The sequence below is a fragment of the Castor canadensis genome, chromosome 16, assembly GCF_047511655.1.
Source record: "Castor canadensis chromosome 16, mCasCan1.hap1v2, whole genome shotgun sequence".
Lineage (NCBI taxonomy): Eukaryota > Metazoa > Chordata > Mammalia > Rodentia > Castoridae > Castor > Castor canadensis.
The window spans coordinates 17,977,501-17,991,493 of record NC_133401.1 but is presented as its reverse complement, the minus strand read 5'-3'; the positions used below and the strand labels follow the sequence as shown (position 1 = coordinate 17,991,493).

The 13,993-nt window shown below is 54.1% G+C and overlaps 1 protein-coding gene across 2 annotated transcripts in view; it reads left to right on the top strand.

The window, feature by feature from the left end:
- Positions 1–8,955, top strand: part of Slc8a2 (solute carrier family 8 member A2) — a 28,876-nt gene extending 19,921 nt beyond the window's left edge. Inside the window, exons 5-10 of one of the 2 annotated variants that reach the window (XM_020179615.2) lie at positions 504–607; positions 761–778; positions 2,602–2,726; positions 3,015–3,114; positions 6,126–6,404; positions 7,651–8,955. In XM_020179615.2, coding sequence (XP_020035204.1) covers positions 504–607; positions 761–778; positions 2,602–2,726; positions 3,015–3,114; positions 6,126–6,404; positions 7,651–8,027 — 1,003 coding nt within the window. In that variant the 3' untranslated portion in view covers positions 8,028–8,955. The remainder of the gene's footprint in view (positions 1–503; positions 608–760; positions 779–2,601; positions 2,727–3,014; positions 3,115–6,125; positions 6,405–7,650) is intronic. The other variant, XM_074057829.1, reaches the window with a different exon arrangement.
- The last annotated feature ends 5,038 nt before the right edge of the window (positions 8,956–13,993 follow it).

Below are 13,993 nucleotides of genomic sequence, written 5' to 3'. Positions count from 1 at the left end.
AGCTATTTACCAGGACTGGCTTCAAACAGTCCTCTTGATCTCTGCCTCCTGAGTAGCTAGGATTACAGGCATGAGCCACAAGTGCCCAGCTTGGATTTCAGTCTTAAGTAAGGTAATGGAAAGCTCAAGTCTGAACAGAGAACTGGAGGCCCTGGGGGAATGAGGCTGGGGAAGTGTGTTCCAGGCAGCGGGAGAGCCAGTGCAAAGGCCCTGAGATACGAGTAGGCCTGGCATGTTTGAGGAAGAGCCCAGAGGCCAGAGGGAACCATTACCTTGTGGATCATTCACTTTTTTTTTTTGAGTGAGACCCCTGAAAATGTTTTGAGGAGTTGAATTTGCTTGTGACAGGTGGAGACAACAGTGGACCCTCTCTCAGGGTCATCATGAGGTTTAGATGATGGAGTCTGGGGTGGAGGTGGTGCTTGGGCAATCAGGAAGCCAAGGTGACCTGCTGGCTCTGGGGAGGGGGCTTTATGCTGGTGTTCTATGCCCCCCATCCCCAGGAAAACTCTCCAGGTGAAAATAGTTGATGATGAAGAATATGAAAAAAAGGACAACTTCTTCATTGAACTGGGCCAGCCCCAGTGGCTTAAGCGAGGGATTTCAGGTGAGGTGTGACAGGTGGGCTGTGGGAGAAGTAGGGTCCCAGGGCTGGGGGAACTCACCCCAGGGGCTCAGTTGTGGGCACTCCTTCAAACTCGTGAATCTGAGCACCATGGGGAAGTGATCTCACTGTGTACCTGTCTCTGTCTCTCCCCAGCTCTGCTCCTCAATCAAGGTGAGTAGGGTCCCGCTGGGCACTGAGTGGGAGGAGCCATGGAGGGTGTGTTGTGGGGCAGGTTACCATGAGGGAGGTTGGAGGTGAGAGACAAGAAGATTTGGGGTGGATTTGATGAAGGTTGGAGTTGTGTGAGTCGGGAGTGATAAGGTGTGGACCTGAAGGTTACGTTTGTCGTCTAGGTTAGGGGAGTCAGTCATAGAATCATGTCTGGGTTTGTGGGACTGAAGAGGATCAGGTTGGAGCCTGGTTGGACTGCAGTAGGATGAGATTTGAGATCAGTATTTAACTGAATCAAGGTGAGAGTTCAGATAGCAGTTCTTAAGCAGATTAGAACTCATGTCCAGTGTACATCTAGGCTGAGTTCAGGGTGTCAGGAATTGGGGTTAGAATTGGGATCAGGCTCAGAGATTGGGGTCAAAGTTGGATCAGTGACTTGGAGATAGTGACAGAGTAGCTTTGGAGTGAAGGTCAGAACTTGGACTTGTGGTTAGGATTTTTAGGTTACACTACAGATAGTTTTAGTTAGGATATGTAACAAATAGACCTGCAAATTCCCAGTGCTTAACATAGTAAAAGTTATTTCTTGTTCCCTTTCCTTTCCTTTTTTTTTTTTCCCCCATGGACAGGGTCTTGCTGTGTAGCCTAGGCTGGCCTTAAACTTGAGATCCTCCTGACTCAGCCTCCCGAGTGCTGGGGTGACAGGTGTGCGTCACCACACTGGCCATAAGTTCTTAGGCAGTTTTATGAGTCTTCCTGGTTGGTGGATGGTTTTCTTCTGCCATCTTGTGACTCTACCTTTCTATGTCCCTGGGCCCCGAGGCAAGGCAGTTTAAAGGAGCTGCTGGGAGGTCTTAGAGGACCAATTGTCCATCACTTCTTCCTGCATTCCATTGGCTGTAACTCAGTCACATGGCCACACCCAGCTTCAAGGAAGGCTGGGAAATGTAGTCCAGCTGTTTGCCCAAGAGGAAAAAGAAATTGGCTGTGGTCTTTACTACACAGTCAGGTTCTTTGTTAGTGGTGTCGGAGGTGGAGTTGGCTCTGAGGTCTGGCGTCAAGTATAGAACTGGGGTGCGATCTAGGGTTGGAGTTTGGGGAGGGACTGGGGTTCTTAATCGGTCAGGTATGTTGAGTGTTAGAGTTGGGACGGGGCCTTAGGGTTGGGGTTTGGAGTCAGGGTTGGTGACAGAGTTACATTTGGGGCCACAGGTAGAACCAGGCTTGGAGTTGGGGTCCAGAGTTGGGGTTGAGTTGGTGCTGGCCTTTGAGTGAAGGAGCAAAATATAAATGCCCTCAGGGCAAGGACGTCTGTAAGTCTGGGTCCAAGATTTGTGTCCAAATCAGTACCCTTCCTCACGCCTCAGACACTCGAGGATACTTCCAGAGCTTGGATGCTAAGAGCAGACCTCCTCCCACAGGATGGAGATGGCGATGATGATGTTGGTGACAAAAACAAATGAAATAGCACTTGAATATTTCTTGTGCACCAGGCACAATAGTTTAACTTGCCTAACTTAGCCCTCACAGACACCCTGTGAGGTGGGTATTGTCACCGTGCCCTTTGCACAGATGTGAAAACGGAGGCACAGGGAGGCCAAGGCACTGTGCAAGGTCACACAGCGGCTGAGCGCCAATGCCCACCTGATGAGCTTCCTGCGACTCAGGAGGAAGCAAGAGGGGAGGGCGGGCCGTGTCACTGACGGGGCATCCAGAGGTCAGCAAATAGGTTTACTCTGTCTAAGGGAACTAGTAGGAAAGGCATCGCAGGCCCAGTAAGGTAGGTCCCCTTGGGAGTCTAAGTCCTATCCCTCATGCTGCAGGGGATGGGGACAGGAAGCTGACAGCAGAGGAGGAGGAGGCCCGGAGGATAGCAGAGATGGGCAAGCCAGTACTGGGGGAAAACTGCCGGCTGGAAGTCATCATCGAGGAGTCGTATGACTTTAAGGTGATCGTCGGGGCCTCGTCTTCCATGGGCTGCACCAGTTTCCTGCGGAGGGTCTGGAAAGGAGGAACCATGAAGAGCCCAAGGGGCTTCGAGCCAGGCGTCTCTGGCCCTTGTCCGGGGTCAACGTCAGCACCACGGACAGCGCAGCCCCTCTTGCTGGCTGGGAGGGCTGGGCTAGGGAGGGTGGAGGACCCCGAGCATGGCTGGGAGCCCCAGCTGCAGAGCCATTCCTAGAGCCATCCGGGGTGCTGACGGACAGTGACCTCACCCCCGCTGTCTCCTCCCCAGAACACGGTGGATAAACTCATCAAGAAAACCAACTTGGCCTTGGTGATCGGGACCCACTCGTGGAGAGAGCAGTTTTTAGAGGCAGTTACGGTGAGCGCAGGTAAGTGGGGAGGGAGGGAGGAGGAGACGCAGAGGAAGGCGGCACCCACAGGGCCAAGGGGAAGGTCCAGGGGAAATGGATGGGAGGGCTGAGGGAGGAGGGGTCCCAGCCTCAGCTCAGGTGTTCCCTGGGGGCAGCATCAGGCAGTTGGAAGGTAGGGACAGGTGAGGTGGCCTGTCTCCTGAGACAGAGGCTGGGCTCCTCTGTTTCCATGGAGACAGTGGGGAGGGCACTGTGCTCTTTTCCCCCACCTGTGTGGTCCCCACCCTCCTTAGGCCTCCTGTGAACCCGCAGTGCCCCCGTGTGGCCAGGGACACAATGACACATGGATCCCCAGGTGCCATCTTGGAGACTCCCTTGTGATACGGACTGGGGAAACAGGCTTAGAGATAGAGGAAAGACTGATCTGAAGTTCTACAGGGAACTCAGAAGGAGACCAAGGTCAGAGATCAGGGCTCTGTCCAGTACACAACACTGGGTTTCCTTCAGGGAGCCCCCGGCGGTGGGGGGTGGGGAGGAGGTAGACAGTGGGATCCAAAAAAGCCAGGCTTGGGAGATAGAAAAGGTGGCAAGCCACTGAGATCACATGTAGACCCACTCCAAATGGCACCTCTCTCTGAAACCACATTCCTTCATTATTTTTCTGAGGGATCCTCTGGGTCCTGCCCCATAAGGGACATTGCTTGGGGGAAGGAGACACAAAGTGACCAGGACAGCCCTGGTCCTCTCCTCATGGAGTTCAAAGTCTGGTGTGGAAGATAGATATGCCCCACGAGAGCGACTAGCCAAGAGCTGGGACTGGTGACCCCAGAAATATCCAGATGGAGCACTTGGGCTAGCCTAGAGGTCAAGGAAGCCTGCCCAGAGGAAGTGGCACCTGTGTCAAGTCTCCAGATAGACACAGATGTCATCCACAAGGTGAGAGAAGACAAAGAGAGTGTAGAAGAGTGATATTAGGGCATATTAGGGGACAGTGTCTAGTTGGAGCATGAGGAAGATGTACAGACCGGGGCTAGATATAGACTGGCCTTGAGGGCAGTAGGGAGCCACAGCAGAATTTGGAGCAGGGCAGGGGGAAGCTTCAGGTGACTCAAGGACAAGAGCCCCCTCCTCCCTAAAGTGTGATTTTCCTAGAATCCCCTGAGGCTAGCAACAGGGGATGTCCTCAAATAAAAATACTCACTTTCCCAGAATTCCTTGCAGCTAACAATGCTAAATATGTGCTTTCCCAGAATCCCTTGCAACAGTGGCCATCTCACTCAGTATGGCAATGAGACATTGAGGATGTGTGTGTCCTCCCTGTTCTGACCACAACCATGACTCACTGTGGTTCCGTAAGGGATGAGTCCAGCAGAAATCTCATTACAAGTGGCTGAAGCATGCTAAAAGGTTTTTTTTGCATGTGGGAAAAAGTCTGAAGTAGGTGACAAGCTCAGTAATGCCTTTAAACACTCTGCTTCTCCCTTGTTTTGCCTTCCCATTCTCCGCTCTTGTCCTCATGGTTGCAAAATGGCTCCTGCACCTCCAGGTGTCAAGTGCATATTCCAAGAAGGAAGAAAGAGGAAGGGGGCAGTGTGTCTGTTGAGTTTGAGTTTCCAATTTTAGTTTCTACTTCTATTTTACTCACGGTTGCATGAAAACCTTTTTTTTTTTTCCCTAATTTTTTATTTTTTGGTGGCACTGGGTTTTGAACTCAGGTCCTCACACTTGCTAGGCAGGCACTCTACCACTTGAGCCACTCCACCAGTTCTTATTGCTTTAGTTGTTTTGCAGATAGGGTCTCCCGATTTTTGCCCGGGCTGGCCTCTGATCCGAGTCCTACATAAGCCTCTCAAGTAGCTGAGATTACAGATGTGAGCCACCACGTGACTTAAAATAATGCTAACTTTTTCCCTCAGGCTGGCCTCAAGCCATGATCCTCCCATCTCCTTTTCCTCAGTAGCTGGGATTACAGGCATGAGCCATGAAGTTGGGTCCCAAAACTTCATTCTTTGAGATGAAGCCGAACCAAAAACCACTGGGTTGAACATTTACAAATCAAGCATTTCTTTCTTTCACAAGCCAAGTTGCTCAGTAAGCTGGAAAAATGGGAGCAGGTTCTCTGACCTGGGTCCCCACATCAGTCACACTGCCTCTGCCACCAGCAGGTGTTCTGTGCTCACAGACATTCTCAAAGCAGCTCTGATCGCCTGTGGTTTGGGGAGCGGGCGTGGCTTGGGTGGGCGTGGCTTGGGAGTGACTGGTCCTGGCTGCGTGTTTCTTATCAGCGACCTTCCAGATGCACTACTTGCCACACACAAGTGTGTTCATTTCTCTCCCTGTCATCGCCTCATGCGTATCAGCTCAGGGCGAGCTCACTAAACATTTTGTGATTTCACCTCACACAAGTCACAGCAAGCAAAAAGCAGGTCAGATTAGGTCACAATAGGTGACACGTTCTAAGGATGAGACATCTTTTACAAAGCTCACAAAACACAGCCATACAAACACTGTGCGCAAATCACAGAGCCTGCCAGAAACCTTCAGTTTATAGCTGGTCACCACACTGGGTGAGATGGCCACGGTTGCAAGGGATTCTGGGAAAGCACGCATTTAGTATTGCTAGCTGCAGGGAATTCTGGGAAAGTGGGTATGCTTATCTGAGGACATGGCCATTGCTGGCCTCAAGGGATTCCGGGAAAGCCACTAATTTTAGCCAGGTGTTCCTATCTCTTGCTGCGGGAGATCCTGGGGAAGGGTACCTTGAGTGGTAGGTGGCTGCAGTTAGCCGCAGTGGATCAGATGAGTGAATTTTCAGTAGCTGCAAAAGCTCTGACAAAAGGAACACATGTAGCTAGGGATACGACCATCTTAGCTGCCCGGGATCCTGGTAAGCTGGGTGTTTTTAGCCAGGTGTTTATGGCCTCCCCTAGCTGCAGGGGATTCTGGGAAATCAGTTGGCTTTGTGGGACTCTGTAGGCAAGGAAGGAGGAGGCACGGGTGTGTGCCCCAGCTGGGTCGTGTGCCCACAGGGGACGAGGAAGAGGAGGAGGACGGGTCCCGGGAGGAGCGGCTGCCATCCTGCTTTGACTACGTGATGCACTTCCTGACGGTCTTCTGGAAGGTGCTGTTTGCCTGTGTGCCCCCCACTGAGTACTGCCACGGCTGGGCCTGCTTTGGCGTCTGCATCCTGGTTATCGGCCTGCTCACTGCCCTCATCGGTGACCTCGCCTCCCACTTTGGCTGCACCGTGGGCCTCAAAGACTCTGTCAATGCCGTCGTCTTCGTGGCTCTGGGCACCTCCATCCCTGGTAATGCCCCACACACTGCTAGGTAGGGTCTCAGAGAAGCCTGGCAGGTGCAGCCTAAGGGAAGGGTCCCACCGAAATAAGGTGGGGAGCCAGGCGTGGTGGTGCCTGCCTGTAATCCCAGATACTTGGGATGAGGAGGCAGGAGGATCTCCACTTCAAGGCCAGCCCAGGGAATGGTAGCAAGACAAAAGGGTTGTAGTGGGTCAAGTGGTAAAGCTCTTGCCTAGCGTGCTTCAGGCCCTGGGTTCCAGCCCCAGTAGTGTGGGAGAGGAGAGAGAGAGAAGGAAAGAAGGGAAGGAGGGAGGAAAAAGGAAGGAAGGGAGGGGAGCATCCTACAGAGCCCAGCTGGTGTGTTCCGGAGAAACAAGGTACGGTCACAACAGACTCCAGAGTGTCCCATGGGTGCCATATGTGAATTGAATGTTCCCCCAAAGCAAGCAGGTGGCACGTCCCATGAAACTAAGGCGATGGAGAAGGTAGAAACCAGACTTGGACTCTATAGAAAGACGGTGGTGGGTGTGAAGAGTCGGGGTGGGAGGGAGGCCCATGGTGCCCCATGAAAACTTTGTAGAAACCATTCAGTGGGTTTGTGGCAACAAGACGTGGATGCCGTCCTCCCTCAAGGAGCCAGACAGAAGGTTCTGCGGAGCCACACTGCGTTGGTGGGAATCGGCCGGTGACTCTCAGAGTTCCCAGTCAGAGGAGCTTAGGGCCCAGATGATGAAGGGGACGTGCCACAGAGATGAGGCGGCAGGGCCTCACAGACAGTAGCCTGCATGCATGTGTCCCGAGAGAGAAACACAGTGGCCGCGATCCCCTCATCCCCAATAAACCAGACGGGGGCATCTGAAAAGCAAGGTGATGAGTGTGACATTCTTACAGGAGCAAGAGGACTAGGTGTGGGGACTCATAGCTCCAGTGATGGCGCTGGGAGGGAGCCTAGGGCGCAGGCAGCCAGCTTCACAGGAAGCAGGCAGCGGGTCCAACAAAAAGTAGACAGTGGCGCCCACTGAGTGCAGACAAGTCCCTTAGAAAGGGGCAGTCTGAGTCTCCTAACAAGCAGTGGAGGCTCCTGAACGCACACAAGCCCCATCCAAAAAGGTCCTAAGTCCCATAGAAAGTATGCAGTGGCGCCCACTGAATGCAGACGGGGTGGCGGTGGGCCACAGAGCCTCGGGGTCTTGTGGAAATCGGGTGGGGGTGGGGACCGTGCAGCCCCTCGACCCGTGGCGTCTTGTCCCCGCAGACACGTTCGCCAGCAAGGTGGCCGCGCTGCAGGACCAGTGCGCGGACGCGTCCATCGGCAACGTGACCGGGTCCAACGCGGTGAACGTGTTCCTGGGCCTGGGCGTGGCCTGGTCGGTGGCCGCCGTGTACTGGGCGGTGCAGGGCCGGCCGTTCGAGGTGCGCACCGGCACACTGGCCTTCTCGGTCACGCTCTTCACCGTCTTCGCCTTCGTGGGCATCGCCGTGCTGCTCTACCGGCGCCGGCCGCACATCGGCGGCGAGCTGGGCGGCCCGCGCGGCCCCAAGCTGGCCACCACCGCGCTCTTCCTGGGCCTCTGGTTCCTCTACATCCTCTTCGCCAGCCTCGAGGCCTACTGTCACATCAGGGGCTTCTAGGGTCCTCGCCATCCTCCCCCAACGCCACCCCACCCCTGGGGGACTGGGCTGCCACCTGCTCTTGGACTCCCCCGCACCCGGCTCTTTCTCTAGACTCAGCCTGGTCCCCTGGGACTCAGCTCCTTCCTCCCTAGAGACTCGGCCTCCTGTTGAGATCCAGCCTCCTGTTCTCCTGGGGGTCCCATCGCCCCTGCCTCCTGTCCCCTCCCCTCCAGAGCCTCTTCCATCACCCCGGGCTCCCCAGAGAACTCCGGTGAGAATTCATCAACTCCGTCTCCCTAGACACCCAGCCTGCTAGTGTCCGGAAGGAGGATGTCCCCCTTCTCCTGTTGACATCTGTGTCCCCAGGGGTGGGCCATCTATCTCTGCCCTTCCCCGTAACCCCTCAGGAAGCTCCGCCCAGCCCCAGGGGGCGGAGCATGGGGGCACCGGTCTCTCCTGATCCCCCCACTCAGGCTGTTGGGAGGATGCTAACCCTGGAGGCTTGGGGAAGGGAGAAGTTTGGGGGTTCAGTCCCCAGCCTCAACTGGAGACACGTTTTGAACCCGCAACTTCTCACATTCCAGTGCCCGTATTGCCCTCCACTACCTCTGAGAGCCCAGCCACGCCTTGGAGGGAGGGGCCTGCGCGTGTACATAGTGTGTTTGGGGGAGGGGGACGCGGGAGGGTGCATGTCTTGGGGGAAGGGAGGGTGAGAGACTTTCCTTTTTAAAGGGCAGCAGACTCCCTCAACCTTGAGAATCGGCTTTGGGGAGGAGAGGGAATCAAAGGGACTCCAGCCGATCTCCCCTGACAATCTAGAAGGTTCATTTTGCCCTCAGTGCCAGCCAATCCGGGCAGGACCCTCGAAGAAGAGACCGAGGGTCCAGAGGACCAATGCTACAAGCCAGCAAATGCTGCCACATCTCTGCCTGTTGGGGGGCGGGGGTCGGGGAGGGTGGGAGGGTGGGATTGGACTTGGGTCTGGGTGGGCATTTTTAACTTTGGAGGCCACCCATCTGTGGGTAGGCCATCTGCATTTTCTTACTGTTGATGTTTCCTGCCTAAAGTACTCTCTTGGGGGATGGGGAGTGCTTGCCCACTCCTTGTGGCCCTAGGATGACCCTGTCACCCCCCCATAACCTGCTTCCCCCAAATTTTCGCACCCTGTTACCAACTTGTGCATCAGCCCCACCATCCCAGGCGCGTTCCCCGCTCCTCTCCTCTCCCCTGGCTCGTCCGCATCCGTCGCTGTCTTCTCTGTGGTTTCTGTAAAAGTTGCCATAAAACTTTGTCTGCCTGAAAAACAGTCTTCCCGTGGGAAGTTGGGATTCAGGAGAAGGGAGCTAACGCGGTCTCTGAGTGAGATTTAGGCAACTGTGAAACAGACCAGGCAATCTGCGTTTCTAGAGTTCCCGGCCTTGGGCAGGACATACCCACATCCACCTGCCACACCTGAGAGCTGTCGGAGGTCCACTGGCCACGCCCTCGCCCACCAGTATTGGCTTCCACTAGCCACGCCCCCGTCCGTCAGCTGGGCTTCCAATAGCCACGCCTCCACCCGTCGGACAAGCGTTTCCACTAGCCACGCCCCGGTCCGTCAGCCACCCTCTTCCTCTTAGGGCATCCTGGAAACACAGGAGCCAGAGGAAAGCTGGAGTTGATGGAGATTCCTAAATAAAGCGAGTAACTTTCTCAATCCTGGGACAGGAGGGGCGCGTGTGAGTGTGTGCGCACGCGCGTGTGCTCTAGGTGAAGGGCCCAGCCTATGTAAAGGTGTGCAGACCTGTGGGGGATGCAAGGGGAATGGAGAGTGGAGACAACTTAAGAGGACCAATTATAAGAGATCTTATCAGCCACACTAAGGAGCTTGGACTTTATTTCAAGATTAAAGAGGAGCTTTGGAAGGGATTTAAAGGAGAGAGAAAAGCAGGCAGGTGATTTATACTTTCAAACGTTCCTCCTGGCTGCCTGTGATCCCAGAGGCTGGAGAGCAGGGAAGAGGATGGCGCCGGGACCCAGGCAACAGAAGGGGGCTGAGGGACTGGATCGTGTGGGTGACGGGCGAGGAAGGGAAGAAGAGGGTAGTTTAGAGAAGGATCAGACGGGTGAGGACGATGGTGGTGTATGCCAAGGGAGGAGCCGGCCAGAGGACCGAGAAAGGACCGCTATGGAGTGCGTGGGGTAAGGGGCGAGGCGAGATGCAGTACCCAGGGCGGGCAGCAGAGGGAGCCGCTAACCACCCCGGCGCAGGGAGGCTAGAAGCCCCTGACGCTTCAGAGACGTGAACCTGGGCTGTAGTTTAGGAGCTGGGCACCAGTGTCCACAGTGAAGGTGGGGCTCCTGCGTGTCCTGAGGAGGAACCTTAAGAAGGAGAGCGATCGGGAGGCACCTGGAGCTCAGGACAGGGCCGGACCTAGCCCTGGTGGGCGTGGGCTGCCCAGGGAATGAGGTGTCCCAGCATTTAAGGGACACATGGAAGACAAGAGAGCTGTAGACAGAAGAGAAACCAGGGAGGTAGCAGAGAAAGCAGGTGATGGGGACACCTGAAGCCAACAGTAGTGTTTCCAAGATGGGGCAGTGGCCATTAGGACAGGTCAGGTGGGACTTGGTGAAAGGGTCCAAGCACATGGACCCCGTTTTTGTCGTTTATTGTTTTCTGTTGCTTCTTTGTTGCAGTGTCTAATGATGTAATCTAGGCTGGCCTTGAACTTGTGATCCTCCTGCCTGCGTCTCCCAAATGCTGGGATCACGGGTGAGCACATCATGCCAGGCTCAGAACCTTTCAATTAAGAAGCAACCTTTGGGTTTTAGCCTGGTAAAGAAGTTTGGGGGGTGCGTGGGAGCAGAATCAAGCTGATCTGGAGTGAGGAGAGAGTGGGGAAACTGAGTCACTGTGTGGACCACTTTTTTGGAGAATCTTGATGTGGAGAAGGGAGAGAGAAGTGGCTGGAAGAAGGTGGGGAGAGCTGTAGAGCAGGATTTAGGAGCTCCAAGAGCCAAAGAGAGAAAGTGAGAAACGGGAGTCCTGAAAACAGTGGCAACAGAGCTGGCCCTGTGCCGGGCTCCCCCTCTTCACAGCCCCTTAAGTCCACTACCACCCCTGTGAATGCCTCCCATTCTACAGAGGAGGAAACACAGCCAGGCAAGGTGATGCACACCTGTAATCCCAGCTACTGTAGAGGCAGAGACAGGAGAATCCTGAGTTAAAAACCAGCATGGGCAAACTTATCGAGACCCTGTCTCAAAAGCAAAATACAAGCAAAAGGACTGGGGACATAGCTCAAGTGGTAGCGTGCTTCCTGAGTGTGCGCAAGGCTGTGGGTTCCTTCCCAGGTACCAAAAAGGAGGCTCAGAGAGGGGAAGCAACTTGCCCAAGGTCTCACAGCTAGGAAGGGCAGAGATGGGAGAGGATGACGTCTGGGGTACAGAAGGGACTGCTCCATCTTAACAGGCGCAAACAAGGAGGGTGGGCACAGAGGCAGGGAAATGCCCGCGTCTAGGGGCAGAAGGTGGGCAAGGCCAGGGCTTCCAAGAAGGGCGTGCAGAGAGCTTGGGATTCAGGAAAGAGGGAGGTCCTTCCACCCCAGCCCAGAGGTTGCCGTACTCACCCACCTGGGTGCACAGTGCCAAGGGCCAGCTTGGGGGTGACTTAAATGGTCCTGGAAAGTAGCACGGTGTCATGCCCCTGCATCTGGGAAGTGAAGTAGTAATGGTGCTGAAGGTGCCTATGTCACAGAGTTGTGAGGATTTAATGAATATTTATTAGATGAGGATTTAATGAATATTTATTAGATAATACATGGCTGTCAGGTGCCATGGCTCACACTGGTAATCCTAGCTACTTGGGGGGCTGAAATGGGGAGAATTGAGGTCTGAGGCCAGCTCGGGCGAATAGTTCAAGACCCCATCTCCAAAATAACTAGAGAAAGATGGACTGGAGGTGTGGCTCAAATGGTAGCATGCTTGCTTTGCAAGAGCAAAGCCCTGAGTTCAAATCCCAGTCCCACAAAAAAAAATGCTGGGCACCAGTGACTCACACCTGTAATCCTAGCAACTCAGGAAGCAGAGGTCAGAAGGATCAGGTTCAAAGCCAGCCCAGGCAGATAGTTCTCAAGACCCTATCTTGAAAAAACTCATCATAAAAAAAGGAGGGGGGGCTGGTAGAGTGTCTCAATGTGTAGAGTTCAAACCTTAGCACCAAAAAAAACAAAATAGTAAGAGCTCAATAAATGGAAATAGTTATACTTTCCTGATATTCTCAGCTTGTGCTCACTTCATATTCATTTTCTCTCTCTCTCTCTCTCTCTCTCTCTCTCTCTCTCTCTCTCTCTCTCACACACACACACACACACACACACACACGCACACACACACACCCCACAACTGCCATCCTAGAACAAACAGCCTCAAAAACACTAAAATGAGCCAGGTGCCAGTAGCTCATGCCTGTAATCCCAGTTACTCAGGAGGCAGACATCAGTAGGATCTCAATTCAAGGTCAGCCCAGTCTTAAAAAAAAAAAGAAAGAAAGAAAAGAAAAGCAAGACTTATCTCAAAAATACCCAATACAGAAAGGGCTGGTGGAGTGGCTCACATGGGCACCTGCCTTGCAAGCGAGGCTCCAAGTCCAACCCCAGTACCACCAAAAAGAAAAACATGACAGAAAAATGCAGAGCATCCATGAACTTGCTTTGCCACCTGAGTTCCATTTGCTAAACCACCAAACAACCCGAGGAAGGGAGAACTAGAGAGGAGGGGGCCTGTCCCTAAATGTCCTTCTCGCCTGCTTTGTTCCCTAAGTGCCAGCTCTGGTCCTCAGAGCAGTGGGGACCACAGACAATGGGGTGGCCGTCAGATTGGGACTTGTGAGGGGACGGACTCTGTAGCAAGACAGAGCAGGACACGGATGGCACTGATGTGGTGACCAAGGAGAGTGCTGATGCCAGGGGGTTGGGGACGGATGAGGGCACAGCACCTGGGGACACAGAGGTGGAAAGGGCAGCGAGTGAATTCTGAACCTGGGGAGGGTGGCTGTCTGGAGTCTGCTGCCCCACAAGACCTGTGGTGTTGAAACCAGGGTGTGACCGATGTGACGGGGGCTGGGGCTGGGAGACTCCCTCTCCTGCTGACAGTGTCCCCGTGACTCAGCTCCACGGGAGACAGAATCTTTGGATTCGATCCATTAAACCTCGGTGGGGGACAGCGGCAAATTGAACGATGGAAATGTCCCCTCTGTGGATGTTATGAAAGCCACCAAAGAAAGAACTCTGTACATGTGACAAAGTGCCAGGGAGAGGCTCCAGGCCATCCAGTTGCACCGTCCATGCCCAACCAGGTTCCTTACAAGAGGGAGGCACACAGAGAAGACCGCAGTAGAGGGGAGGAGGCAGAGGGGGCTGGAGTGAGGAATGGAAGCTTCTGGAAGCTAGGGACACTAAGAAACAGACTCTGCCCCATCCCCCAAGAGCCCAGCCCTGCTTGACTTGAATGTATGAGTGTTCACTCCATTCGGCTTCACTTCCATGTTTCTGCCCTTCAGAAGTGGCCATGCCACTTTCCTCAGCCAAGGAAAGAGGACAGAAGTGATGTGTGACCCTTTCGGGTAGAAGCTTTAAAAGCCAGCCGGCGTGTGGTGCCTGCCTGTAATCCCAGCACTGAGGGAGGAAGATGGTGAGTTCCAGACCAGCCTGAGCAGTACAGTGAGACCCTGTCCCAAAAACAAAACAAACAAACAAAAGTATAAGGTGCAAACCTTTCTTTCCCTTTTTTTTTTTTTCCTTAGTACTGAGGCTTGAACTCAGAGTCTACACCACCAGCCCTTTCTCGTGATGGGTATCTTCGAGATGGGGTCTCTCAAACCATTTCCACTGGCTGGCTTCCAACCGCGATCCTCCTGGGATTACAGGTGTGAGCCACCAGCGCCCAGCAAACTTTTCTTTAACCTGAGACCCTGGGGCCAGGGCTGTTTGTTACTGCAGCACAGC